The sequence below is a fragment of the Cetorhinus maximus genome, chromosome 19 (genome assembly GCF_964194155.1).
Source record: "Cetorhinus maximus chromosome 19, sCetMax3.hap1.1, whole genome shotgun sequence".
Classification (NCBI taxonomy): domain Eukaryota; kingdom Metazoa; phylum Chordata; class Chondrichthyes; order Lamniformes; family Cetorhinidae; genus Cetorhinus; species Cetorhinus maximus.
Window position 1 is genome coordinate 61592522 of NC_135897.1, and position 27507 is coordinate 61620028.

The 27507-nt window shown below is 40.1% G+C and overlaps 1 protein-coding gene across 1 annotated transcript; it reads left to right on the forward strand.

Annotated features, from left to right (window-relative positions):
• chrd (chordin) lies at positions 1-27146 on the forward strand. The gene is made up of 23 exons (XM_078564437.1): positions 1-142; positions 472-575; positions 1867-2012; positions 2103-2239; positions 2339-2453; positions 5444-5540; positions 5625-5766; positions 5875-6006; positions 6366-6448; positions 6910-7057; positions 8448-8554; positions 8811-8927; positions 9014-9170; positions 11599-11840; positions 15630-15743; positions 16219-16425; positions 16542-16635; positions 17076-17126; positions 21923-22026; positions 22728-22830; positions 23184-23338; positions 24530-24623; positions 27064-27146. Exons 1-23 carry the CDS (start codon positions 1-3, stop codon positions 27144-27146), a joined length of 2874 nt encoding a protein of 957 aa, XP_078420563.1.
• The last annotated feature ends 361 nt before the right edge of the window (positions 27147-27507 follow it).

The window sequence follows — 27507 nt, forward strand, 5'->3', positions numbered from 1 at the left end:
ATGAAAACAGATTATCTGATCTCTGTATTACACCTAGCTTTTATTTTTAAGTTGTTGTCAGAAGCAGCCGCTTTGCGACCGAAAACTCCTTCTTTACCCATTCAAGCAGAAGATGACCAGGTCCAATCTAAAGGAGCTGCAGGTAACTCTACTGAAATTGTTTCTTAGCCGGTCAGGTTTATGTCGCTTCATGGATGGACAGTGACAGTAACTAGTCAGTTTGTTTTCCCAATTACCCCTTTTCACCCTCCAGGAAATACCCCCCCCCACCCCTAATATGCTTGGAATGTAACCCTGGAAAGAGCCTTGTTTTTCTGAAAATAAAACATTTGCATCTTTTCTCAGCAAATCTCTGAATTTGGGCGAACGATTGTCACAGAGAGGAGTAAGTCTCTGTTTTGGCTATTTGTGGGAAGTATTTAAGTGAGTGAAAGGCCGGGACTTCAGGTGTTTTCCCTATTTCTTTTGTAGGCTGCTCTTTCGGTGAGAAAGTGTACGCTCTCCGGGATACCTGGCACCCAGACCTGGGACAACCCTTCGGAGTCATGCATTGTGTCGTTTGCCATTGCGAGCCGGTATGTTTATCGTGGCTACCAGATGCTTTTTTTTTAAAAAAAAACAAATAGAACTTGATACTATTCCGTTTGTACTTTATTTTATTTAAGAAAAAACACATCCCTTAGATCCATGAGTTGATATAACCATTGCGACCGTTTGTGGCGTGTTGCTCCGATTGGGAATCCAGTTACTGTTTCCAAATGTGACGGGGTCTTTTCAATATTCGCATCATGATGTGTCCTTTATAGTATTCGTCCTATGGAATCTTCTATACATCTAAGTTGTGGGCCTCGTTTCGTATATTTATTCAATAGGGTGTACTTAACAATATTCGTAAACATTTAACATCATTCTTACTATGGAATCTCCGTCATTGTGGTTATTGTACTATTTTATTCACATTTATGATATGAGATCTCCATTACAGTATCCAGAAATTGCCTTCACGGAATTCATTCTGGGGGGTCTAGAGACTGCTTCACTCACAGCATTCGTGGTATGGGGTCCGGTTAGAAAAAAAATCAAGTGCCTGGATTGAGTTTTCTGTGAATCAACATTAGGAAGCGTACAGTGGGTCTGAACGGTTCTTTCCCATTCTGTCATATCAAGTTCCACTGTCGGATTTTACAGGAGGTCGTTTCCACAGTTATTGTGTGACACAAACATTGGTATTTTGAAGGCTGTGAATTGAGTTTAGCCGGACTAAACCACGCTTCACGCGTGTGCCTATGCACCCGCCGGGGGCACGAATTAACAAGTCCTCATTTTCCACTACATTTAACATAAGCCAATTTTACTCAACGACATTTCAGACTAGTCTGCGAATTATCCACAAACAATTACGCAATGTATTATTTCCCCATTAGCAAGAGATTATGAGTTGTTTGCGGAGCAAAACAGTTTAATTTTTAGGAAGACGCCCCCACTCACCTTGCTAATGAGGTGCTGTCTGATTGCATCTTCCAAGATGAATGTGTATTCGATTAACAAATGTGTTACTCTATTCCTGCTAATCAGGGTTGATAGTTATGCGTTGGGTAAGTGTTGTCGTGAATTATGGAACAGGAAAGCAAAATTAGATGCAATGACATTCGTCAGGCAAGTAAGACTATTTTCCCTTTTTGAACATGAGTGGGGAAGTGTCCAGTGGGATCAAACCATGCGGTACTGTCAATAAATCTAATATTGTGAGTGTTGTTTCATTATTTGTGCCAGATTTATTTACTGCTATTTGTGCTACAAAGTGATCTGATCTGCTTTCAAACAAGAAATATATGTATTTTTAAAAAATGTCTTTGCTTTTTAAAGCAAAGAAATCGAAGAGGTAAAGTTAATGGCAAAGTAAGCTGCAGAAATATTAAACACGACTGTCCCGAGCCTGCTTGTCGTGCCCCCATCTTGCTGCCTGGACATTGCTGCAAAAGCTGCCCGAAAGGTGAGGATAAATCGCTATGGTGATCAGTTTACAGCTTTCCCATCTTTAAGAAGGTTTCCAGACAGGGTTAACAGAGCGCCCCTTTCTCACTTGTAGAGAGCGCCAGAAGCCACGAGAAGAAACCTGAGCAGATATTCGACGGATTTGAATATTTTCCGCTTGAAAAAGAGGACAATTTGCAAAAAAGTCACAATGATCGCTCTTACATCAGCTCTGAGGACATTTCAATGGATGACAGCAGAACAGGTATATATCAGACACTTGTGTTTAGACGATAGCACCTTGTGTATAAGAACCGTGTGATGTTTGTGATGGAGAATTCACCAAGCTTTTCGCTCTCTGTAGATTTTGTAGCTTTGCTCACGGAAACATCTGGACAATCGCCAGCATCCAAAGGAGTGGCCAAAGGTCGATTTACTCTGGTCAGATCCAACCTCATATTCGCCATTCATTATGAAAGGTATTTTAAATGGGGACGGGGGAGGAGAGTCGTGATGGAGGGTGCCCTCCAAATGGCAGCTCCACACAATTGTGTGGTAAAACTCCGCGGTGTCAAAATAAATATAAAATGTGCCTAGGCTGTCTTCGGACCGATCTAGGTACCTTTTTTTAAAAAAGTTAGCAGGACATCTGTTTAATGTTAGGAATAAGTGGATGCTCCCCTTCCCCCGGTCTCATTTGAACAGAATACCGTTCTGGATATACGCATAAACCTACATGTGCTGAGCTCCTTCTGGCTGCCTGGGTGCATTGGGTCGTGAACTCGCGTTTGTGGTCTGCCCATAGCGTCATCCAAATATCAGTCTCAGATAAGAAAACTTAAGGAACACATGTAGGAACTGTGTGGTCCAGTGAGTCAGCACATACTCTTCCGCTTCTCACAGCCAACTGAACATCTGGAAAGTAAACTATGAGCCATCTCCCTCCCCCAGCAACAGATTCTGCTCTCTTGCCAGCGATTCCTGGCATCCCTGGTCAACTGCTCAGACTAAATTGGACCATGTAAAACCTCTGCATTCATTTCAGAGCCGACTTGAAAACCACCACTTTGTGCATCACCAGGACTACTTGCACCCAATTCGGTAGGACTAAGTATTTCTGGGGCTAGGGATGGCTGCACAAATGGGATGGTCAAAACTGGGGATGAGTGGATAAAATGAGCAGTAGGAAAGATTTAGTTGAGAGTGAGAAGGGAAAACTCTCCTAGAGTATCCTTACAAAACTGCATCTTGGTGTCCGAGCCTTGGTCCTATCGATGGTTAAGATTAGCATCCACATGTGAGCAGGGTGGGACAATTACAATATAAGAGTCCTGTGCACAAATATACATCAGGTAAGGAATTGAACAGCTGAGTTTTGTGCACAAATTACATTTACAGGGTATGATGCTGTAGTCTTTACAAAGGTTTGACTACAAATGGGGCATCATTGGGATCTAAGCATTTCTGGCTGTACAATCTTTAAAAAGACCAGGCAAATTGAAAAAGGAGGAGACTTATGACATTGATGAAAGACACAATTACAGTAGCAAAAAAGGGATTTCAGTGAGGTGATTTTAATTTTCACACAAACTGGGAGAACAACTTAAGTCATAAAGGCAATGGATTTCCAGAATGTATTCAGGACAGATTTTTAGAATTAAAGCAAAATGGTCTGGATGCTGGAAATCCAAAATAAAAACAGAAAATGCTGGACACACTCAACAGGTCTAACAACACCTGTGAAGAGAGAAACAGAGCTAATGTTTCAGGTCGATGACCTGTTCAGAGTTCTAATGATAGGTCATCGACCCAAACAATTAACTCCGTTTCTCTCTCCACAGATGCTGCCAGACCTGCTGAGCATTTCAGCATTTTCAGTCTTCCAGATCAATCTATTTTAAACCCGGCAAGAAAACAGATTATATGAGATTTAGTAACAAAACAAATTAATTAGCAATCTGGCTATGATGTGATTGAATTCACAAATAGTGACTTTAAAAAAACTGAATTTGATATTAGGTTTGAGAGAGAGAAGAGAGAGCCACAAAGTTTTTAAATGTAATTGAGGCAAACTTCAAAGGGATGAGAAATGAATTGACCATGGTAAACTGTGCTAAACTGTTAATGGGTAAACCTATAAGCAAACTGTTTGAAGTATTCAAAGAAGTATTTGTATGATAGAGAACCATGGCATACCCTTAAAAGGTAAAAGACTGCATCTGGGCAGTTAAGCAATCATAGTTAACAAATTTATTAAGCGAAAAGAAAAGGCTTATACAATTACAGGAAAATCGGAAATCCAGCTGACTGGGATACCTGTGCAAAAGGAAAATGGATGAAATGCAAGCCAATGTCGACACTAACAATATAAATATAAATATACTGATATGAGAGAGGAAAGGGGAATGTGGGTCCAATAAACACAGATGCAAGTGAAGCTATATGGACAATAAAGAAATAGCAGACTTACTAAATTAACACTTTGTATTCATCTTCACAATGGAGGGAGGACACAGAACAAATTTTAGTGGAACTTAGTGGATTTAATATAAACTTTAAAATGGTAATGATAAATAAGACACCTTAAGATAGAGGAATCAACAGGACTCAATGATCTCCCACCCCAGTGTAATAAAAGAAACAGGTGAGCAATTTGCAGCTGTGTTAGTCGTAATTTTCTAAAACTCTCTAGATTAATGGCTTTTCATTACCCAGTCAAAGGAAAGCAGCTTTTCCCAATTTATTCTTATAAAAACCCTTAATTCATTGTCTCTGGATGTAAAGTGCTACCAGTTGGGAAAGTTGTTTGATTCAGTTTTGTTCTGGCTGCCTTCCACCAGAGCTTTCAGCCTATTTAAACAGGCTGATGATGTGATGATCCACAGGCGGGGGGTGGGGTAAAGTCCACACAGAAAATGGTGAAGTGGGAGCTGTGAATTTGTAACAGCTTTGCATACACAGATTTTGCATTTGTTCTAATTTTACCTTGCAATGTAAATGGGATGAAATGGGCAGAACATAAATTGGATACTATACAAACCTGGTATTGAGGGTTTTTGAGTTCATGCAATAATGTGTATGTTTTACTTTTGCTTAAATTGACTTCTCAATAAGGGCTTCAGCACATGTCTGTCATGCAGACATTAGACCATTAAATATCAGGTCATTTTTAAAAAGTGTAATCTCATGTATTGGATCCCTGGGTGAATGCCAGGTGTTCAGTAACACTTCCTGATACATATCGACATTTAAGAAAAACAAAAAGTTATGCATGCTGCCCGCGAGATGGATGCAAATTTGCATTACATTCATTTCTAAAGGTTTGGTTTTCTATCTCAGACCAAAGAAAAATGGGAGGGATTAGGGAAATCAGGTCAATATGCTGCTGCTGTTAACTAATGGATAGAAAAGTGACCATTGAGGAAACCCCTCTCAGTAATCTGAAAATTGTCTTTTCTCTTTCCCATAGACTTAGCCGTCCTATCAGGGTTAGCTTTCGGGACCGTGATGGTACTGTTTTATTTGAACATCCTGTCCACAAGACATCTTCACCACAAAGCAATCTGGTGAGCTACGTATCAGCGTTTACCATGACCAAATTGATGCTCTGGCATTCACTCTCTGACTTATGCCTCTGGCTGTGTTTGTAGATCTGTGGCATGTGGAGGAATGTGCATAAACCTTACATCAAGCTCCTCAAGTCTGATCAGCTCCACGTTGCTCTGATGACACAGCCCAGGCCACATGCTGGCATCCAAGGCAAGATTGTCAAACATAGGGCACTTTTTGCTGGTAAGTTGTAACACTCAAAAGAGCAAAATAAACCTCTTTCATCCAGCTAGTTAAACTATGAGCAGGATTGTGGAGCCTAGTATGCTTAACATGTTTTTATTTCCCCAGAAACATTTAGTTCTGTTCTGACCTCAACTGACCTTGATCGCTCAGGACTAGGTGGTATTGCTATGCTGACACTCAGTGACGTTGAGAATAACTTGCACTTCATCATTATGTTTGAGGGGTTGCTGAAGAGGAGTGAAAAAGGTAAAAACATTTACCTACTTTTGGGTGATTTATTGAATTCAAATACTAACTCAAAAAGACTGATGGGGTCTTTATAACCCTGTCTCTTAATATAATCCTACTTCATGGCATCCTAAAATGATATAACGCATAGATGATATCTGGCAACACTATTGCTGTTTTTTGAAGATAGCACTGTTCTACATATTAAGATTTTCACAACCCTATTTAGGTTTTGATAGTCATGTTTTATTTACCACTGTTCCATGTTGTGGCTTTGACCAATTGATAAAGCACAGTGCAACGGCCCCTTTATCTCCACATGACCTTGTGAAGCACTGTTTGCTCACAGTTCTGTCGCTCTCTTGCAGACCGCAGCATGGTGCCAGTGCGAGTGCAGTTGCTGTACAGAAACAGACCACTGAGAGAAGTCAGAGCCAACATAAGCACCTATGTAAGTCTATTTACCCAAACTTTACAGTGCAGCAGCTTGTACATTTTGAAGAAAACATGCCAGGCTTAGGCTCAAGTGTGGGTTAACCTAGGACTTGTAAGTCCTTTACCTAAGCTTTAATACACTTGAGAAGCTTTTCATTGTCCTTGTATTCCCATTAGACACATCACTAATTCAAAGTTAACAAATAGATAGTTTAACTTTTGTAAACATAATTCTAATTCTGTAACCCTAAAATTTACTCTGAAGTTGAATCTGGTTTTAATGCTGCACTGCACTAATTTTGATAACAAATTTGAAGTAATTTGTGGTATGAATGTTTATATGACAACGTATTAAAGACTTTTGCTATTTGATTATAACTTAAACATTTGATGTATTTTAATAGCAGGGACCTAATCCACAATGATGTTATTAATTTATATGAAGTTGGAAAAAATATCTTTTTTCCTTTTGCCCAGGACTCTGATTTTGGTGAAGTGCTGACTGATCTCAGCAACAAGGAGATGTTCTTGCTTTCGCGTGGCCAGCTAGAAATTGCCCTAGAGACTGAGGGCAGAAATCCAGATCGTATTTCAGGATTCATCACAGCCAAGAAGACATGTGATAGTAAGTGGAAAATCTAGTTAACTGGAAACTACTTTAATACATGAGAGTTTGGGGGTAGATTTTTGAGTGGTTATCCCACTAGTCTACTGTAACTTAAGAGGAAGAGCCATGGAAATCCTGGTAAAATTGAGTAGAGGGCATTTATGTTGTTTTGCTAGATTTCATGAGGCTTTTCAGTGAAAGTTACAGCAACCAAGTACAAGAATGTCCTTGGTCCTAGACCACTATTTAGGCTACATATGTAAAAGGGTTTGAAGCGATTTCACTTTGCACTAATGCCAAATGCTTTCTTATAAATTTGGAGTCAGCAATTGTTCACCAAACTCACCACCTTCGCAGAAGTTTGTTCCAGAGGGCTAGAAAAAGAAATAATTCCTGCCACCTAATCCAATTCTTTACCTATGGATTTAATAGACATAACACCTTATCCTACCATCCTTATCCATTCCAAACAATGTACACACTGGACTGAACCAATCACATTAATGAACTTCAATCAAAAATCCCACTGTCTGAATCTTTCGAGAATAAATAACACTAAACCTTGGAACCTATCCTTCTAACGAAGAGCAGTAAAATTTCATATAATTCTCGTCACCATCCTCTATTCACTCTTCAGAGCTTCACTTTCATAAGTGAGGCTCCTGCAGTGGAGGGAGACTTTCGCAACTTCTCACTGGAACTATGTTGGGAATGACTCTGGATTTTCACTACTATTAATTGCTGCTTTAATAGTGCACTTAGTGAGACATTAGGGTGATGTGTCACCCCAGCTCCAGATCCGTCTGTCTTGTTAACTTCAGAATATTTCAGTGTTGCAGCAATAAGCCCGATATAAAGTAACATTTGTACCAATTTAGTATAAATGCACACTTAAAGAAACTAAGCCAAATAGTATGCCCATCACTAAGAAAGGAATTGCATTTATTCAGTGCCTTTTACATCCTAATGCACCTCATAGTTAATGAATTATTTTTAAATGTAGCCGCTCTTGTTTTGTAGGCAAACAAACTGGCAATTAGTGCAAATGTGATTTTTGAGCTTGAATCCCAGCTTTGATTGTCATTCAAAATCTTACTCCTTCCATCTGAGAAAGTTTGACGAGGTTTTGGTCATATTTCTGGATAGATATGTCCGTCAGAACCAAGCACTTTAGGAATGGGATGAGGGTTAGTTGAAGAGCAAATCCAGGAAAAACTAGTCTGCCCTCACAGAGGTTTACCTCTTATTGGTTAATACTTGAGTAGCATTAATATTGAAATTCTTCCATGACTCAGACTAGATCAATTTTTTTTACACAATTTTTTACTGCTCTACTGTTGTATACAATCAAATTTGTTGAACATTCGCAATCTGATTTTTAAAAAATGATTTTCCTTCTTTCTCTTAGCTATTCAGAGTGTGCTATCAGGTGGAAATGCTCTTACACCAACTAAAACTGGTGCTGTTGGCTCAGCAAAATTTATTTTGCATGATAATGGCACCCTAGAATTCCAGGTAAAAATTGTACATTTTGTTCCAGTTTATTTTGTAAGAAACTGCACAAGAAACCATTAAAAACAGACTTTCCAATGACATGGATTCTTCCTTTTAAATGCAATATATTTTCTGAATTGTCCACCTCACTCTATGCTTCATAATTTGTATTCATTTATACTTTGAAATATAATTGGAGATGATTCTAAATATTTGATTACAGCCAATTGAAAGCATTGCTGGGAAATAATCATGGCAAGTGGTTATTTTACTACAGGTACAAGTAGCCGGCACAGCCAGTGAAATCATAGGACTCACAATTGAAACTAAACCTCGGCGCAAGAACAAACGTAATATTTTACACGACGTAACTTCTGACTACAGGAATAATTTTGTAAGTACTTTTGAAAAGAAAGTGCATAGCCGTTGATAAATAATTATTAGTGTTTTAAATTTTAACTTTCTATTTTGTGATTTTAGGCAATTGGAGTTAGCGATAGGCTAAATGCTAGAGACATTCATATGCTGTTGCAGAATGAGCTTTTTATCAATGTTGCAACGAAGGAGTATGAAGAGGGAGAGTTAAGAGGACAAATCAGTTCTTTACTCTATAGTGGTCTTCAAGCAAGATACTATGGTAAGGAAAATGAAGTCATATCTTATAAGAAGTTTACAGCTGTTCAGCTGAGAGTGGGTTATGTCAGTCATTGATTCAAAACAATATATACAGTTTGAAATTTTACACAGAATATATTTACTTCAGTAATCCTGTGATTTCACTTGTTCAATTTTATTTTATGCAGTAAAAACAGAACATGCTGTAATCAGATATCTTCTGCATGTGACTCCTGTCTTTTTAAAAAGTAGCAAGGGGTGTGCCCTCAAATCAGAGGGCTGTGAGCCTTTCCTTAATTATGGGAAAAAAATGTTCTAGGCTTTGATGAGGGACCGTGTGGCAAGACAGAAGCTGGCCAGCATGGGTTCAGAAAGGGCAGGTGGCTTATGACCAATTGACTGAATTTCTAATGAGATGGTGGTAATTCTACTGAATAGAAGACATTTTTGTTTATTATTATTGCTATTATTAATTTGAACTTTTGTAAAGGCATTAAAACTCCTGTTATGTGCTCGTGGAACACATGGCTAATTATTGTGCTGCACTGGCGGTGGCTAGAAATTAGCAAATAAATGGGTGGTGCTGCATGGGGAGGTATCAAATGCTAACCGGTTGCCAGAGGAGTTCCACAGGTCTGCATTGCTGCTTTTGTTGTTTATAAGTTTTATAAATAACTTGGAGGATGGGCTATTGTCAAAGTTTATTGATGTCAGTGACAATAGCCAATGAACAGTAATCCAAAGAGGTCTGTGCAGGCTGGTAAATGGGCAGACAGTTGGCAGAATACATTCAGCACAAATGAATGTAAAATTATTAATTTGAGCAAAATAAGTATGAGTGTGGACTACATGGTAACATGCTTCAAATAGCAGAACAGGAATGGGAGCTTGGGGCTTGGGTGTTTGGATCATTAAAACAACAACAAAAAACAAAAACTTGCATTTATATAGCATTTTTAACACAGAAAAATGACCCAAGGCATTTGACCATCAGCAGTTCAGAGGCAGTCAGAAAAATATCAAAGAAACTGTTGGGTTCTAGAGCTTGGAAATCAAGAGGGATGATTTTGAAGTTATATCTGTCTTTGGTGAGATGGCATCTGAAGTACTTTATTCAGGTTTCGGTCTCTGTATTACAGAAATTATTAAAGATCATCCAGGGAAGGGCCACAAGATGTGTTGTTAAATTTAGAAGGCTAGGTGATGAGAAAAGATGAACTACCATGAGACTTTACTGTCTTAAGAAGTGGAGGACAAGAGGGGTCCTTTGAGGTTTTTAAAATTGTCTGTAGTCAGGAAGGACTAAATCCAGAAAAATTCCTATGTTGGGCAGAACACTTTGGGACACAGCTCAAAGTTAAGGGTGTCAAAAGGAAACAAGGAATTTAGACAAAACATTTTTCAATTGGAAGATAATAGAAATGTGGAATAGATTACCAGCAGGGAGTGGTGCAACAGAACAAAATGATAAGTTAAAAAAATGGACTGGATGAATAGTTGTTAATAAATAGGTTTCAGGTTATTAGTTTATGGTCAGAAACCAGATGGGAAGTTTCAGCAACTTAATAAGTATAGTATCTTTTCCGACTCAGAGTATTACTGCATTACATAGTGGGCCAGTCAGCATCTAAAAAGGCAGATTAGTGTGTTCAGGAAGAGCTTCATCAGGATTATTTATAGTCATGCGAGCCTCTCTCTGGACATATAAATGGTTTCTCTTAGCCAATCAGTTCTGATTGAGGTCACGGTCAAAAACATTAGCTGTGTTTTTCTTTGAGATGCTGACAAACTTGTGCTGTACTTGTAGAATTATAGAATGATTACAGCACAGAATAAGGCCATGCAGCCCATCGAGCCTATGCTGGCCCTTTGCAATTTAGCTAGTCTCACTCCTCTGCTTTTTCCCCCTGGCCCTGCAAATTTTCTCCCTTCCAGTGCTTATCCAACTCCATTTTGAAAGCCCACATTGAATCAACCTCCACCACTCTCTCAGGCAGTGCATTCCAGATCCTAACAACTCCCTGCATAAAAACATTTTTCCTCATGCCACATTTGGCTCTTTTGTCAATCACTTTAAATCAATGTTCTCTGGTCTTGGCGCTTCCACCAATGGGAACAGTTTCTTTCAATCTACTCTGTCCAGACCCTCATGACCTTTAATCCCTCTATCAAATCCCCTCTTAACTTTTTCTTCTCTCAGGAAAACAACCTCAGTTTCTCCAATTTATTCACGTAACTGAAGTTACCTCATCTCTGGAACCATCCTGATAAATCTTTTCTTCATTTTCTGTTTTTCATTTGGTCTCTTTTATTTTATGTGTTCACTGATTGCATACCCTGTTTTTACCTCTTGTGAGAGGTCATGGGCTGTATGGTAAAACTGCAAAATTCAACCTGTTTGTGATTCAGCTCAACGTGAAATACTAACACAAGGAATCTCTCCTCCACAGAGCTTCCAGTTCCTCTAGCTGGACAATTTGTGGTGCCTCCCATAAAGACTGGTTCAGCAGGACATGCGTGGGTGTCCTTGGATGAACATTGCCACCTACATTATGAGATAGTTGTGGCTGGGCTTAGCAAAGCTGAAGATATCACCATCAATGCACATCTCCACGGGTTTGCTGAGATTGGGGAAATGGATGATAACAGTGGGGAGCACAAGCGCCTCCTCAAAGGCTTTTATGGATCAGAGGTACAAAACTGTTTAAATGGTACTATGGGGTGAAATTTTACGGTCCCGCCAAAGTCAATAGACTTTTGAACGGCTTGCCGCATTTTACGGCCCTGTCCTGCCCCGCCCTGCCGCGACAGGGCCTTAAAATTCCACTCATAACTTTTAAAGCAAAATTATAGTTGGGGGTAATTTGACTAGAGGCAGAATTTTCATGAGGTTACCTTCAGAACGTTATTCACCGACAACAATAACAATGTGTAACTGACACGTTAAACTATTACTTTGATCCCTGGTCAGTTCTGAGTTTGCTGATCTCAGCTTGCATAGTTGTCCGAGTGTTAATGTTGACTGAGTATCCCTGAGAAGAGCTGGATCAGCTGGGGTTCCAACTCTGGATCTAGTGGTTGCAAGAGTGCTCATGTGGGGATGTCCAATGAGAACAGATTGGACCCATGCTGAAGCAGCCTGCCAACACCCACTATCGAGATTCTCAAATGAAGAATCATCACTAGATCAGGAACTCGAAGGTCTTTAGGTACTTGAGGAATCATACCCCATCAGGAAATGACCACCTTCAGTAGAGGATAGAAGAAAATGTGAATAAAAAAGCAGAAACTGTTCCACTTCAAAAGCAAATTCCTGTCTAGCTCATTCTTGTTATACTAATTCTCATATAAGGTGACTAGGCCTTTGATCTTGACCTTTTTACCCTATTCAGACAGAATGGGCAGGGTTTTCACTGCCAAGGGGCCAATTTAGCAGACCTGTCTTGGTTTAAACGGCCCTGCTAGACCCAAAATTCGCTCTGGGTGAGGGGGGTGGGGGTGGGGTGATGGGGGGGTGGGGGGGTGTGGCGGGATGGTGGCAGAATTGTATCGGGCCTGCTGATCCCAGATGCAGATCCTAGGTGGCCATGGAGGCAGGTAAGTGTCGAGGGTAGCTGGTTAGAAGGCCCAATTTGGTTCCCTGGGACTTTGTTGTTTTAGAAGCTGTCAGGCCCTTTATCCCTTACCCCTCACATGGCCTCAACCACCTACCCACCCACCATGACCTGTCCATGCTACCTAATTGCCCCCACCCACCCCATGCCATCCCATGGCCCCTCCATGCCAACATGCCCCCTCTACACTCCATGTTCCCTCATACATGCATGCACCTCTATAGCCACTCACCCAGTATCCACCATGGGCAGATCTCAGGAGCCATCTGGAGATGACAAAAAATAAACTTCTAACAATCTAATTCAACCCTGACTCATACACACCTGATATTGAAAAAAATCCCAGACATGAAATCCATTCAAAGCTTTTACATCTCCTCAAATGTTCAATCTCTTATAAAAGCAAACAAACTTTTTTCAGACCCCACATCAAAGACAGATAATCTTAATAGCCTGTTAAATTGCCAATTAAACTTGATGGTAGTGTTTTTCCTAACCTACTCCAGATGGCCTGCTGATCAAAGCAATCCTGCAGTTTCAGCCTGTTTTTTCATGTCTGAAGAACAGGGTATTTAAAAAACTTCAGACCGTAGGTGGGATTTTGTGGCCTCGCCCACTGCTGGGATCATCCGGTTCCATCGTAAGTCAATAGACTTTTGGCTGGGCTGCCAAATGTCCTGCAGCGGGTTCCTTCACTACAGAGTCAGACAATCCCAGCTCATGACACTTAAACAGACCTTATCTGCCTTTCGAGAGGATTTATATGCACTCCATCAATTTTTGACTTTCACACTACACCCCATTTTAACGATCAAAACTCCTGGATCCCTCTGATGGTGTCTAAGTGTAAAAAGGAAATGTTTGGCTAAGATAAATATGGGTCCATTACAGGCAGAGTCAGGAGCATTTATAAAGGGGAATAGAGAAATGACAGAGAAGCTACACGATTACTTTGTGTCTGTCTTCACTGAGGAAGATACAAGAAACCTCCCAGAATTAGAAATCCAAGGGACTTAGGCAGAATGAGGAATTGAAGGAAATTTTTAATACTAAGAAGGTTGTATTGGAGAAATTAATGGGGACTGAAGGTTGATAAGTCCCTGGGACTTGATGATCTACATCCCAGAGTGTTGAAAGAGGTAGCTGTGGAGATAGTGGCTGCCCTGCTGATCATCTTCTAAAATTTTATCGATTCTGGAATGGTTCCAGTAGATTGGAAGGTAAAAAATGGCACTCCACTATTTAAGAAGGGAGCAAGAGAGAAATCATGGAACTACAGATCTGTTAGCCTTACATCAGTAGCAGTGAAAGTGCTAGAATCTATTATGAAGGATGTGATAAATGGAGACTTGGATAATAATGATCTGATTTGGCATAGTCAACATAGATTTATGAATGGGAAATCATGTTTGACGAACCTGTTAGAGTTTTTTTGAGGATGTTACTAGCAGAATTGATAAAGGGGAGTTGCTGGATTTGGTGGAGTTGGATTTTCAGAAGGTTTCTGATAAAGTCCCCACATGAGGTTGGTTAGCAACATTACAGCACATGGGATAGGAGGTAATATACTGGCATGGATTAAGTATTGGTTACAGGCAGAAAACAGAGACTAAGAATAAGCAGGTCATTCTCGCGTTGGCAGGCTGTGACTAGCAGGGTACTGCAAGGATCAATACTCGGGCACCACCTGTTCACTACATATATCAATGATTTGGATGTGGGGACCAAATGTAATATTTCTAAATTCACGGATAACCCAAAGCCAGGTGGGAATGTGTGTTGTGAGGAAGATACAAAGCAGCTTCAAGAGGATTTGGACAGACTTAGTGAGTGGACAAGAACATGGCAGATGGAATATAATGTGGAAAAATATGAGGTTATCCACTTTGATAGGAGGAACAGAATATTTTTTAAATGGTAAAGGATTAGAAAATATAGATGTATAAAAGAATCTGGGTGTCCTTGTTAATAAATCACTGAAGGCTAACATATAGGTGCAGCAGGAAATTAGGAAGGCTAATGGTATGTTGGCCTTTATCTCAAGGGGTTTGAGTAAAGGAGTAGCGAAGTCTTGCTTCAATTGCCTAGAACCTTAGTTAGACCGCACCTGGAGTACTGTGTGCCATTTTGGTCCCCTTACTTTAGGAAGGATATTTTTGCCATAGAGGGAGTGCAACAAGGTTCACCACATTTGTTCCCGGGATGGTGGGAATTTCCTATGAAGAGAATTTGGAAACTGAGCCTGTATCTTCTAGAATTTCAAAGAATGAGAGGTGATCTCATTGAAACCAACAAAATACTTAAAGGGATAGACAGGGCAGATGCAGGTAAGATGTTTCCCCTGGTTGGGGAGTCTAGAGCCAGGGGATGCAATTTCAAAATAAGGGGGAAACCACTTAGGACCGAGATGAGGAGAAATGTTTTTACTCAGAGGGTTGTGAATCTTAAGAATTCTCTACCCCAGAGGACTGTGGAAGCTCAGTCATTGAGTATGTTTTAAGTAGAGATTGACAGATTTCTAAATGCCAAATGACATAAAGAGATATGGGGATGGAGTGGGAAAACAGCATTGAAGTGGGTGATCAGCCATGATCATATTGAATGGTGGAGCAAGATCATTGGGCTGAATGGCTGACTCCTGTTTTTATGTTCCTAAATGAGATGTGAATGATTACTAAACCTGCTAATGTTATTAGAATTTCCTTCCTGCAAAATAATGTTTCCATAAATCTTATGGTTGGTATAGTTAACTAGTGATATTTTAAAATTTCAATAATATCTCAGTAAGTCATTTGTCCTTCTTTGACATGGCCATTCTTTGATTTTCACAATAGGCCTAATTAATGTATTTTGTAATGGTCATTTAGGCTCAAGGTATATTAAAGGATATCAGCACAGAACTTCTGAGACATCTTAACAGAGGAACTGCATTTATTCAAGTTAGCACAAAACTTAATCCCAAAGGAGAGATACGAGGGTCGGTATGTATAAGTGCATTTATTATTGAAAATGTGCTTTTAGAACAATGTAAAGGAGGGGATTGCTATGGAAAATTAAAGAAAGATCCATTTAAAGAAATATCGCTATGTTTAGTAAAATGCTGAATGCTTCTCAAACATCAGCATTTTCCTGTACTAAACTGTAATTTGATTTGGAGCTAATTCACTTGAGTCCTGGTTAATAGCTCTTATAAAAAGTCATTTGTTTGTGCACAATGGATGATAAGGCACTACAGAAATACTTTACAAAGACTCTGCTTCATAATGTGATCATTGCAATATCTCACCATAAAAATCTGCACTTAAATGAAGCACTCAGCTGGATAAAGCCCATGTAATCAATCCAAGTAGCTGAAGCAGTCCTTGCAGACCATGATTTTGTATTGTGTTACCATTATTAACAGGGCTCTCAATTCAGAATCATTGTTGGTCTTATTAAAACTGTTATTCTCTTCAGGTGCTGATTCAAAACCAGTGCGAATCGAAAGGATTTGTTATACCTAAGGAACCCGATTATGAAGATAGTCTCTTTCAGGAAATTAAACCTGATCCAGAGGAGTTGAAGAAAGATCCAAATTCCTGTTTCTTTGAAGGGCAGCAGCGAGCACATGGGTCTCGATGGGCACCAGACTATGACAGGAAATGCTCCATCTGTAGTTGCCAGGTGACATATTGAAAGTCAGCTTGAGTGATGTGAAGTGTTAGTTTGATTTATTTTACTAATTTATTTTAGTATAACCAGATTCAATCAAACTTTTGCACATTTTCTTTCTATTTTAGAAAAGGACTGTGATATGTGACCCTATCATATGCCTTCCTCTAAACTGTTCAGAAATCATTCGTGTTGAAGATAAATGCTGTCCTGTTTGCAAAGGTATATTTTAAATCAGTGAGAAGTGATGTGCTATGCAAATGTCAAAACCCATCACTGCTGTGTTCAATAGAGAAAAAGAAGCAGCTGAACTCTTGTAATTGAAAAAAATGGTTTGTCAAACGAGTGGTCCGTTCAGTGGGATACTTCGGCTCTTTCTCTGCGGATTATAAGTTAATGATACGCTTTATATTGCTCACTATTGCAATCTGGTTTTCAAAAGTTCACTTGTTGTGTGCGATGCCACATAATTCGCTGTCCCGGTGAGCTCACATAGGGTTATAAATATGGAATGTACGGGAGTGACAGAATGATGTGACAAACAGTGAAAACATTTAATTCATTTCATATCTATCAAATATATATATTTTTTAGATATTTACTACTGCGCTGGTAAAGTTGATTTTTATTTGGTTTTGATATTTTTGATGTAATTTTGACAGATAAAGTAGAAACAAAAGATGAGAAGAAAACAGAAGCAGAGCAGGTTGAAGGTAAGTCTATAATACAACTTCATTAAAAAAAAATGCTATTAATAGTCTAATCAAGGATGAGCTGTTGTTAAGTAAACTATTAATATCAATTGACGCAATGGTCAGAAATCTGACAGGTAATTTAGAGGGATGAGTTCAGCTGTTCATTATTTATAGGAAAATCATAAATATGGGGATAAATGTTTGAAGCAGAGAAGTTACGGGGCTATGGGGAGGGTGGGTGAACGGGTTTAGTTTTTAAGGACATAAGATCATAAGAAATAGGAAGAAGAGGGGGCCGTACAGCCCCTCCAGCCTACTCTGCTATTCAATAAGATCATAGCTGATTTTTGACATCATTACCATTTCCCCTTCAATCCCTGTATCTCTTGATTCCCTGAGAGTCCAAAAATCTATTTACCTCAGCTTTGAATATACTCAACAACCGAACACTCATAGCTCTTAGGGGTAGAAAATTCCAAAGATTCACAACCCTCTAAGTGAAGAACTTCCTGATCATCTCAGTCTTAAATGATTGATCCATAACCTGAGATTATGTCCCTCCATTTGTTCTAGACTCTCCAGACATGGAAAACAACCTTTCAGTGTCTATCCTGACAAGCACCTTCAAAATCTTATAAGTTTCAATGAAATCACCTCTCATTTTTTTAAACTCCAGAGAGCATAGGCCCAATCTAGTCAACTACTCTTCATAGGACAATCCTCTCATCTCAGGAATTACACTAGTGAACCTTCACTGCAACACCTCCATTGCAAGTATATCCTCCTGAGATAAGGAGATCAAAACTGTACACAGTGCTCCAGGTATGGTCTCACTAAAACCCTCTACAATTGCAGCAAGACTTCCTTACTCTTGCACTGCATCCTCCTTGTAATAAATGCCAACATGCCTTTTGCTTTCTTAATTGTTTGCTGTTCCTGCACACTAACTTTCTGCATTTCTTGTATGAGAACACCAAAATATCTTTGAACATCAACATTTAAAAGTTTCTCACCATTTAAAAAATATTTTGCTTTTCTACTTTACCACCAAAATGAATAATCTCACATTTTCCCACCTTACATTCCATCTGCCAAATAATCCCGTCCATATCTTTTTACAGCCAGTTTATGTCCTCCTTCCAGTTCACGGTCCAACTAAATTTGTACTGTCAGCAATCTTAAATACATTATAGTACTCGGGATTTTCATCCAAGTCTTTAACGTAGGTTGTCAAAAGCAGGGGCCCCTTGAACCCTGTAGCACCCCACTAGTTACAGCCTGCCATCTTGATCATGCTCCATTTTCCCCACTCTCTGTTTTCTATCCATTAACCAATCTTCTATCCAAGCTAATATATTATCCCAACCCCATGAGCCCTTATCCTATGCAAAGCTTTTTATGTGGCACCTGATCAAATGCCTTTTGGAAATCAGGATATGTTCCATTCACTGGCTCCCCCTTATCTAACCTGGTTATGAGACATGATTTCCCTTTCATAAAGCTATTGTGACTCTACCTAATCATTTGACTTTCTAAGCGTCTTGGTGACACCTCCTTAATAATAGATTCTAACAATTTTTCTGATGACTGGTGGGTGTCAGGATAACTAGCCTATAGTTTCCTGTTTTCTTTCTCCCTCCATTCTTGAATAGCGATGTTATGTTTGCTACCATCCAATCCACTGGGATTCCCAAGAATCCAATTCTTGGGAATTTTGGAAGATCACTACCAACGCATTCGCTGGGCGGAATTTTCTGGAGGCCATGGTAGCCCTAGTAGTGGGCCAGAAAGCTGAGTGCAACGTAGCCTCAGCTACTTCAAGAAGCCCTGGCCAGATAATGTGACCATCAGGCAATTAACTGCCTGGCGTTGGGACTCCTGACCCTTTAAGGACTAAGATCCCACCTTCTAGAACAACCAGCCAATCAGAAGGCCAGAAACAACTCAGTTCCAGCAGCTCCACTGAGAGCAGTGGCTGCTGCTGGGACTGCACCCAGCCCTCAACAGCATCATGGATGCCGCCCTGGAACCAAGATATGTGGGGTTGGGGTCACTGGGACCAGCCATACAAGCCTCAATGAAATGGATGTTCGTTGGTGAGGGTGGGGGGTGGGGTGTTTCATGGGGGTGGCCTTGCCACTGTGGGGGGGAAGCAGCAAAGCCACCAGCTTTTACTGGGCAACCACCCCCCATGGCAGTGGGAAGAGGCCCTGAAGTGGCCCTTAATTAGCCTCTGTGTGGAAGGCTGTCCTCGACCTTCCCCGTTGCTGAGAGAATGCCACCGCATTGGGAAAGCGAAAGTCCCCCCAACCTCACAACTTGCTCTGAGAGGCACATTAAATTCCGCCCACTATCTCCGCAGCCACCTCTTTTAGAATTGCTCTTTCAAAATTGCTGGCACAGGGACGTTAGACTAAATGGCCCCTTTCTCTTCAGTAAACTCCTCTGGCTTTTTAATGTTTGTTTCTGATTGTACCATCAGTGGAAAAAAAGCAGAATCCTTCCCACATCATCTTTTGTTTTGTTTCAGTGAATATTTTTCCTGATGTGCTGTTTTAATTTGTTGATTAACGTCTGGCAAAATGGTGCAACATGTCTGGATCCCAAAGTATGGTGACATAGACTACAGGCAGAGTCAGGAGAATTCGTAATGGGGAATAGAGAAATGGCAGAGAAGCAAATGATTACTTTGTGTCAGTTTTCACTGAAGAAGATACAGGAAATGTCCCAGATTTAGAGATCCAAGGGACTAGGGAGAATGAGGAGTTGAAATTAATGGGACTTAAAATTGATAAGTCCCCGGGACCTGCTATCCTGCATCCCAGAATGTCGAAAGAGGTTGCTATAGAGATAGTGGATGCATTGGTGGTCATTTTCCAAAGTTCTATAGATTCTGGAATGCCTCCTCGAGTTTGGAAGGTAGCAAATGTCACCCGCTATTTAAGAAGGGATGGAGAGAGAAAACAGGGAACTACAGACCTGTTAGCCTTACATCAGTAGTAGGGAAAATGCTAGAATCTATTATAAAGGATGTGTTAAATGGATGCTTGGATAATCATGATTTGATTGGGCATAGTCTGCATGGATTTGCGAATGGAAAATCGTGTTTGACAAACTTGTTGGAGTTTTTTGAGGATGTTACTAACAAAATTGATTAAGGAGAGTCGATGGGCTTGGCATACTTGGATTTTCAGAAAGCTTTTGATAAAGTGACAGTAGGTTGATTAGCAAAATAAAAGCACATGGGATAGGAGGCAATATACTGGCGTGGATTAAGGATTGGTTAACAGGCAGAAAACAGAGAAGGAATAAACGGGTCATTCACACATTGACAGGCTGTGACTAGTGGGGACCGCAAGAATCAGTGCTTGGGCCCCAGCTGTTCACAATGATTTGGATGTGGGGACAAATATAATATTTCCAAGTTTGCAGATGCTACAAAGCTAGGCGGGAATGTGTGTTGTGAGGAAGATGTAAAGCGGCTACAGGAGGATTTGGACAGACTTAGTGAGTGGGCAAGGACATGGCAGATGGAATATAATTTGGAAAAATGTGAGGTTATCCACTTTGGTAGAAGGAACAGATGTGCAGAGTATTTCCTAAATGGTAAGAGATTAGAAATTGCAGATGTCCAAAGGGACCTGGGGGTTCTTGTCCATAAGTCACTGAAAGCTGACATGCAGGTGCAGCAGGCACTTAGGAAGGCTATTGGAATGTTCGTCTTTATCACAAGAGGATTTGAGTACAGGAGTAGTGAAGTCTTGCTTCAATTCAAAAGAAGCTTGGTTAGACCACTCCTGGAGTAGTGTGTGCAGTTTTGGTCCCTTTACCTCAGAAAGGATATTATTGCCATAGAGGGAGTGTAATGAAGGTTCACCAGACTTGTTCCGGGGATGACAGGACTGTCTTATGAAGAGAGATTGGGCAAACTGGGCCTGTATTCTCTAGAGTTTTGAGGAATGAGAGGTGATCTCATTGAAACCTACAAAATACTTAAAGGAATAGACAGGGTACATGCAGGTAAGGTGTTTCCCCTGGTTGGGGAGTCTCGAACCAGGGGACACAGTTTCAAAATAAGGGGAAAGCCACTTAGGACCGAGATGAGGAGAAATTTCTTTACTCAGAGGGTTGTGAATCTTTGGAATTCTCTACCCCAAAGGGCTGTGGAATCTCAGTCATTGAGTATGTTTAAGCTAGAGCTTGATAAATTTCTGATTAACAATCATGTGAGGGGTTGTAGGGATAGTGTGGGTAAAAGGTAAAAGGGTAAAAGTGTTCGATCAGCCATGATCGTATTGAATGGTGAAGCAGGCTCGATGGGCTGAATGGCCTTCTCCTGTTCCTATGTTTCTGGTAGATGGGCAACTTTAGGTTGCATTTCCTATATGGTGGGTCCCTTAGCTATGTGATCAGGGAAGGCGCGGAGCAGATGCCACACTCCTCTTCTCCTCTTCTTGATCCCATCTGGGCAGGAAGGAATAAAACTCCAAGAGCAAATTACCCTGCGGTGCTCTCAATCAGCAGCAGAGAGCTAGGAACAGGTTACATAACTGACATTACAGCCAAGCAATGGTGCATGGCCCTTGGAATACTCTACAAGAAAGGGAAAGTAAATGCATTTGTAAAATTGGGAGAGAAACCTGAAATTAATTATAGAAAATTTTACCAACCTTGTCGAGAAGGATTGTTTTTGTTAGCATTCTACCTTTGGAATAGTAAGGTATTAATAACTGTTGGATACAGTTTTACAGTGATTCTAGAGAGACCAAATGAAGCTACAATTATTCTGACGAACTATCGATCTCATATTTCAGGCTGCTATTTTGATGGGGACAAGAAATGGCATCCTGCTGGGACAACCTGGCATCCGTTTGTACCACCCTTTGGCTACGTGAAATGTGCAGTGTGCACTTGTAAGGTAGGAACCTCCTTTGGACTCATAAAAATTGATTTCTACTGTTAGAACTTTCTGAAGGAGGAAGTAATAAAATTAGCAATTATTTTGACATCAGTAGCATCTAGCTAGTGAATATAATGGCCAGGAAGTTCTTCACGGCTGCTCCCACTCTGCTGCTATCACTTAAGGGGGACTGTGGTGGGAACTTCATTTGCACATGTACAGGAGGTTCGGTTTTCTATAAATGTTGATGATATTGGTGATAAGGTGAATCCTGAAGTGGTTGAGAGTGTGATGTGCGATACTGTGATGGATAAATGGAACATTTTAGTTAAGTTCATTTAAGCTATGGGAAGGCAAAGTGCCAGGACCCAATGGGATGCAACCTGGGATCCTGAAGGAGTTGAAGGAAGCGCAGAGGCCCTATCTCTCAGAGCTCATGAAGTGCGACGCATGTAGGAGGATTGCTTAGTGGCCAATATAGTTTCAAGTTTTAGAAGGGAGACAGGACTATTCTAGGTAACCTATGGTGGGCAAAATTTTGGAGATGTTGATAAAGAATGAAATTACCATTTATGTCGACAGTGAAAGTAATATTTTCACTAAAACAGCAAAATTATTAATTGTCTGAAGATTTCCAATATGATATGCGCTGATACTTTATAATAATATAGGTTACATATAATTTAATACCAAAAAGTATACTTATATGTCATTCATAGGGAGCAACTGGGGAGGTTCACTGTGAGAAGGTTCAATGCCCTCATCTGCCTTGTAGCCAACCTGTTAGAAGGAATGCATCAGACTGCTGCAAAGAGTGTCCAGGTTAGTAATAAGTGCTGGTTTAATTTTCTATTATCTTTTATGTAAGAGAAAGAAAGACTTGCATTTATGTAGTGCCTTTCACAACCTCAGGACATCCCTAAGTGCTTTACAGTCAATGAGGTACTTCAGTCACTATTTTACTGTAGGGAATCTACTGAGACCCAAATTAATCAATTGAAACTGTTTAGTGAATACCGAATAGGCATTTGCTCAAATATTAGTGTCAGGCAACATCAGCAACATTTTGAAACGTACCCCAGAGTGCCCACATACATTGCCCATCAAAAATAAATTGTGCATAATTGTGGATAGATACCCTGAACTTGCTTCTGAAATTTGCTTTTTTACCACAGTTACAGAGATTACCCCTTTTGACCATACAGACATGATGCAGGCTGATGAGCCGAGGCCCTGCAAATTTGGGCGTCATATATACACGAACAATAATAAATGGCATCCTGAAGTTCCTCCGTTTGGGGAAATGAAATGCATTACTTGCTGGTGCGATGTAGGTATTCTATTTAATTAAAAATTATATACCTCAGACCACATCAAAAGTGCTGATATTGCTTGAAATGTTGAGTTATTATTTAAGAATTTATGAAGATGCTGTTGTCAAAGACTTAATTTGCTCAACTGGTTTGCAAAGAAAATGAAATCTAGTTGTAAGGTTTTCTGGGAGATTTATGAATAATTATAATTGCAGTTCCATGAAATAAATAATTAATGTGTGTCTTTGTTAGTTCACATAATAAATAATAACTATATTATGTGGTATATTAGAGTATCAGTGCACAGTGTCAGACTGGATTGGTGGAACACTGCTTCAGCCCCACTTTATTGAGTTTCAGAGATTAGTCACATTGATGTCAGGAGGCATAAAACAGATAGCAGGGCATCCTCACTGAGAAGCAGAGGAAAGCAGAAACTGTACCCCTTTCTAGCTGACTGAGAGTAGTGTTGGTGGAAACCTGCTCTCCTGTCCTCTGGCTTTAGCTGGGGCATATCCTCGAAAGAGGACAGAGAGAAGTAAAATAAGAAGAAAAGAAAGCCAACGAGTAACTATCTTCTAAAAGTTTGACCATTTATGAAATAGTTAAAATGAAAAATATTATATGTCATTTTTGATATTTATTTAGAAAAAGAATTTGCAAATAGACAGTACCTTCGAGGACCTCTGACCACTTAAAGCACTTCACGGCCAATGAAGTACTTTCGAAGTGTCGTCAATGTTGTAATAGGGAAACACAGGAACAAATTTATGTACAGCAAGATCCCTTAAAAAGCAGTGAGATATTGACAAGATAATTTGTTTTGCTGATGTTGGTTAAGGGATAAACATTGGCCAAGACACCAGGGGAGTACTCAGTGACTCATCTTTGAATTATGCCATGGAACCTTTTAAATTCACCTGAGCGGGTAGACAGGACCCCAGATTAACAGCTTATCTGAAAGACAGCGTGGCCAACAGCTCAACGCTCCCTTAGTGCTGCACTGATTATGTGCCCAAGACTCTGGAGTCAGATGTGAACCTAGAATTTTCTGATTCAGTGCTCCTGCTGGGCCAAGGCTGACACCAATTTAGTTAAAATTGGAATTAAGAATAAAATTGGAACCCCTGTATGTAACAGTGACTTACCAAACAGGGCAAGAATGCTGTAGCAAACTCCAATAATTGTGTTTTGCTTTGAAATTTTAGGAAGGATCCACAAAGTGTCAACGAGAGAAGTGTCCAGTTCTAAACTGTGAGAACATTGTAAAGCGACAACAAAAGTGTTGTCCGGAGTGTGAAGGTAAAATTCAGCAGATTTACTTTAAAATAAGTTAGCTAAAAGCTCCTGACATATTTCAACCATTTAAAGAAAATTGCATTCTGTTAGACATTTCTGAAGCCAGCCACTGAGGCAGTTTGATTTGGAAAGGTGCCAGGCTGATGAAGGGAGCACGCAAGACAAGGTGGCAGCAGTCTACGGCACATGGCAGCCTGGGGAAGCCTGCAAGACATGGAAAGGCTAGTGCTCTCTGGTCTTGCTTTGCCACTTCATCCATAGAGAATGTGATGTAGGGGTTCTTCCTGGTACAAAGAGACTCAGTGACCTCATGACACAGTGGTGGACTGTGAGATGCCACTGATAACAGCTATTGAAATCTGGGAAGAGCCTGTTGTATAAAATCATGGACCACAATGACTGTGAATGCCACAGGCTTTGGTTTGAGGCTCCAGTTGTGGTGCAGCAGGTGATATGACTCAATGATAGCCTCCTCTGTGAAGTGAAGGTATTTGAGACATTGCTCCTCAGCAAAGTTCATATAGGAAGAACTCCCTGGAAATCCATTTCAGTGCAGTGCCCAACTCCTCCCTCTTCCCATCTGCTCCTTCTCTCCACTCTTTTTTGCTGCACACCCTGGTCCTCCAGCCCCAAAGGCAGCCCTACCAGACCCTACCAAGTCCCTTCAGGATCTTGTATGTTTCAATAAAATTATCTCTCATTATTCTAAACTCTAATGGGTATAGGCCCAACCTGTTCAACCTTTCTTCATAAGATAAGCCCCTCATTCCCAGAAATAACTCGAGGTAAACTATTGTGAAAACAGACAAAAGCATTCCAGAAAGAATGTTTTTCTCAGATATCAGCATTCAGTTTTATGAACCAGAATACAAGCTAAATACCATCAGAAGTTAATAAGCACCTAATAGGACAGAGCAAAAAGTGACCTGTATGTAGCGAATGAGCCATTAAAATAGTGTCCCTCAACTGTCCTTTCTGCCTATTAGCATCCTGAGTTGCCAAGCAAGATTATTATGTGATTAGTGAGACACTAGGGAGGACCAATATCACAGAAGGAACCTACCATGAGCATTGGACCCTTATTTAAACTTTTGAATCATTATTCAACATAGTTCTGCCATGAGCCTTGGATGTTTATGGAGCAGGAAGAATAGAAAAGCAAGATACTATTAATAGAGAGATTGTAGCACTCGGTGGTACAGAGGGATCTGGGTGTCCTGGTACATGAATCACAAAAAGTTAGAATGCAGGCACAGTGAGTGATTAGGAAGGCAAATGGAATGTTGGCTATTATTGCAAGGGGAATGGAATATAAAAGTAAGGAAGTTTTACTGCAGCTGTATAGGGCATTGGTGAGACCACATCTGGAAAATTGTGTACAGTCTTGGTCTCCTTATTTGAAGAAGGTATAATTGCATTAGAAGCAGTTTAGAGAAGGTTCACTCGAGTTATTCCTGGGAATGAGGGACTTATCTTATGAAGAAAGGTTGAACAGGTTGGGCCTATACCCATTAAAGTTTAGAATAATGAGAGATAATCTTATTGAAACATATAAGATCCTGAGGGGACTTGATAGGGTGGATAACTGGAGGATTTTTCCACTTATGGGAGAGTAGAATTAGCACACACTGTTTAAGAATAAGAGGTCTTATTGATGAGGTGGGAGAAATGTTTCCTCTCAAAGGGTCATTAATATGGAGGCTGGGTCATTGAATATATTGAAAGCTGAGTTAGACAGATTTTTGACAGACAAGGTTATGGGGGTGGGGAGGAGCAGGGGCACACGGCAAAGTGGAGTTGAGGCCACAACCAGATCAGCCATAATCTTATTGAATGGCGGAGCAGGCTTGATGGGCTGAATGGCCTACTCCTGTTCCCCAGTCCTATATTCTTATGTTCCTTGAAGCAATAATATATGAAATCGCATCCCAGAGTATTCCATGTACATTATCCATCAGAAGCAGGGAAATAATGAATTTCTAGACTAATAAGTCTAAGAATACAATGCAGAGATGGTCTGTAATCTTGCTAACTGCTGAGTTTATAATATTTTGCTTCTTAAAATGGAAGGAAGAATGTCAAAGGAAGAAATGGAACTTGCAGGTTAGCTTTGCAAACTGTCTGCAGAACATACCACATTGCTATTTCTCAGATCTATATGTGAGAAATCTAAGCTGTTACTAGATTGACCAGGACTGACAATTCATCTCATCCATATATATCTTTAGAGTGGTGCAGGAGACAGCAGTTTCTCTTGAGGAGGTGTAGTGAGTGAAAGGCAAGGAAATAATCCTCTTGAAGAGTTAAAATGCAAAAATAAAATCTGTGTGCTTCTCTGTCTGTTATAAATGTTGATCTGCTTAATGGTTTCTGTTTAGGCACCATAAAAATATTACCTCCAACAGGCTTGTTCCAATACATTAAATACCTTTTTTATCTTTAGATTTGTCTTCATATTATGATGAAGATGGAGAGAAATTAAAAGGCCAAAAGAAGGGGAAGAGCAGCTGGGGTTCTAAACCATAGATCAAATTTGTATGAATGCACTCCATACATGCAATGGACAGAGTTTGCATGTGATATATGCTGTGATGTCTTCTCCAGTTGATCGAGCTGGGATTTTGAGAACTTCATTTGAAAGCCAGATGAAGAAAAATCATTAATTTAAGCGCACTCAGTAGATTCAGTGCTCAGTGCAGTTAATCAAAGGAAAACAAAGATGTTGAACACCATTGGACAAGACTATGATATGCTCTTCATGCTGAATTCTTAAGTGCATACCTCATGTGTTTCAATCCTGCCGTGAAGGAACATTGTCATAATCTGCAAGAATGTTATTAGTTACGAGGCTCAGTTTGGAGCTTTCAAACGGTTCATGGATGGGCTA

What these genes read in the sequence shown, in the direction of transcription:
- chrd (XM_078564437.1), top strand. Translation starts at nt 1, where the DNA reads ATGAAAACAGATTATCTGATCTCTGTATTACACCTAGCTTTTATTTTT. An exon ending in GGTGAGGATAAATCGCTATG is followed by an intron (nt 2,013 to 2,102) that starts GTGATCAGTTTA and finishes GAGCGCCAGAAG; the next exon opens with CCACGAGAAGAAACCTGAGC. An exon ending in GTGCAGTGTGCACTTGTAAG is followed by an intron (nt 22,027 to 22,727) that starts GTAGGAACCTCC and finishes TGTCATTCATAG; the next exon opens with GGAGCAACTGGGGAGGTTCA.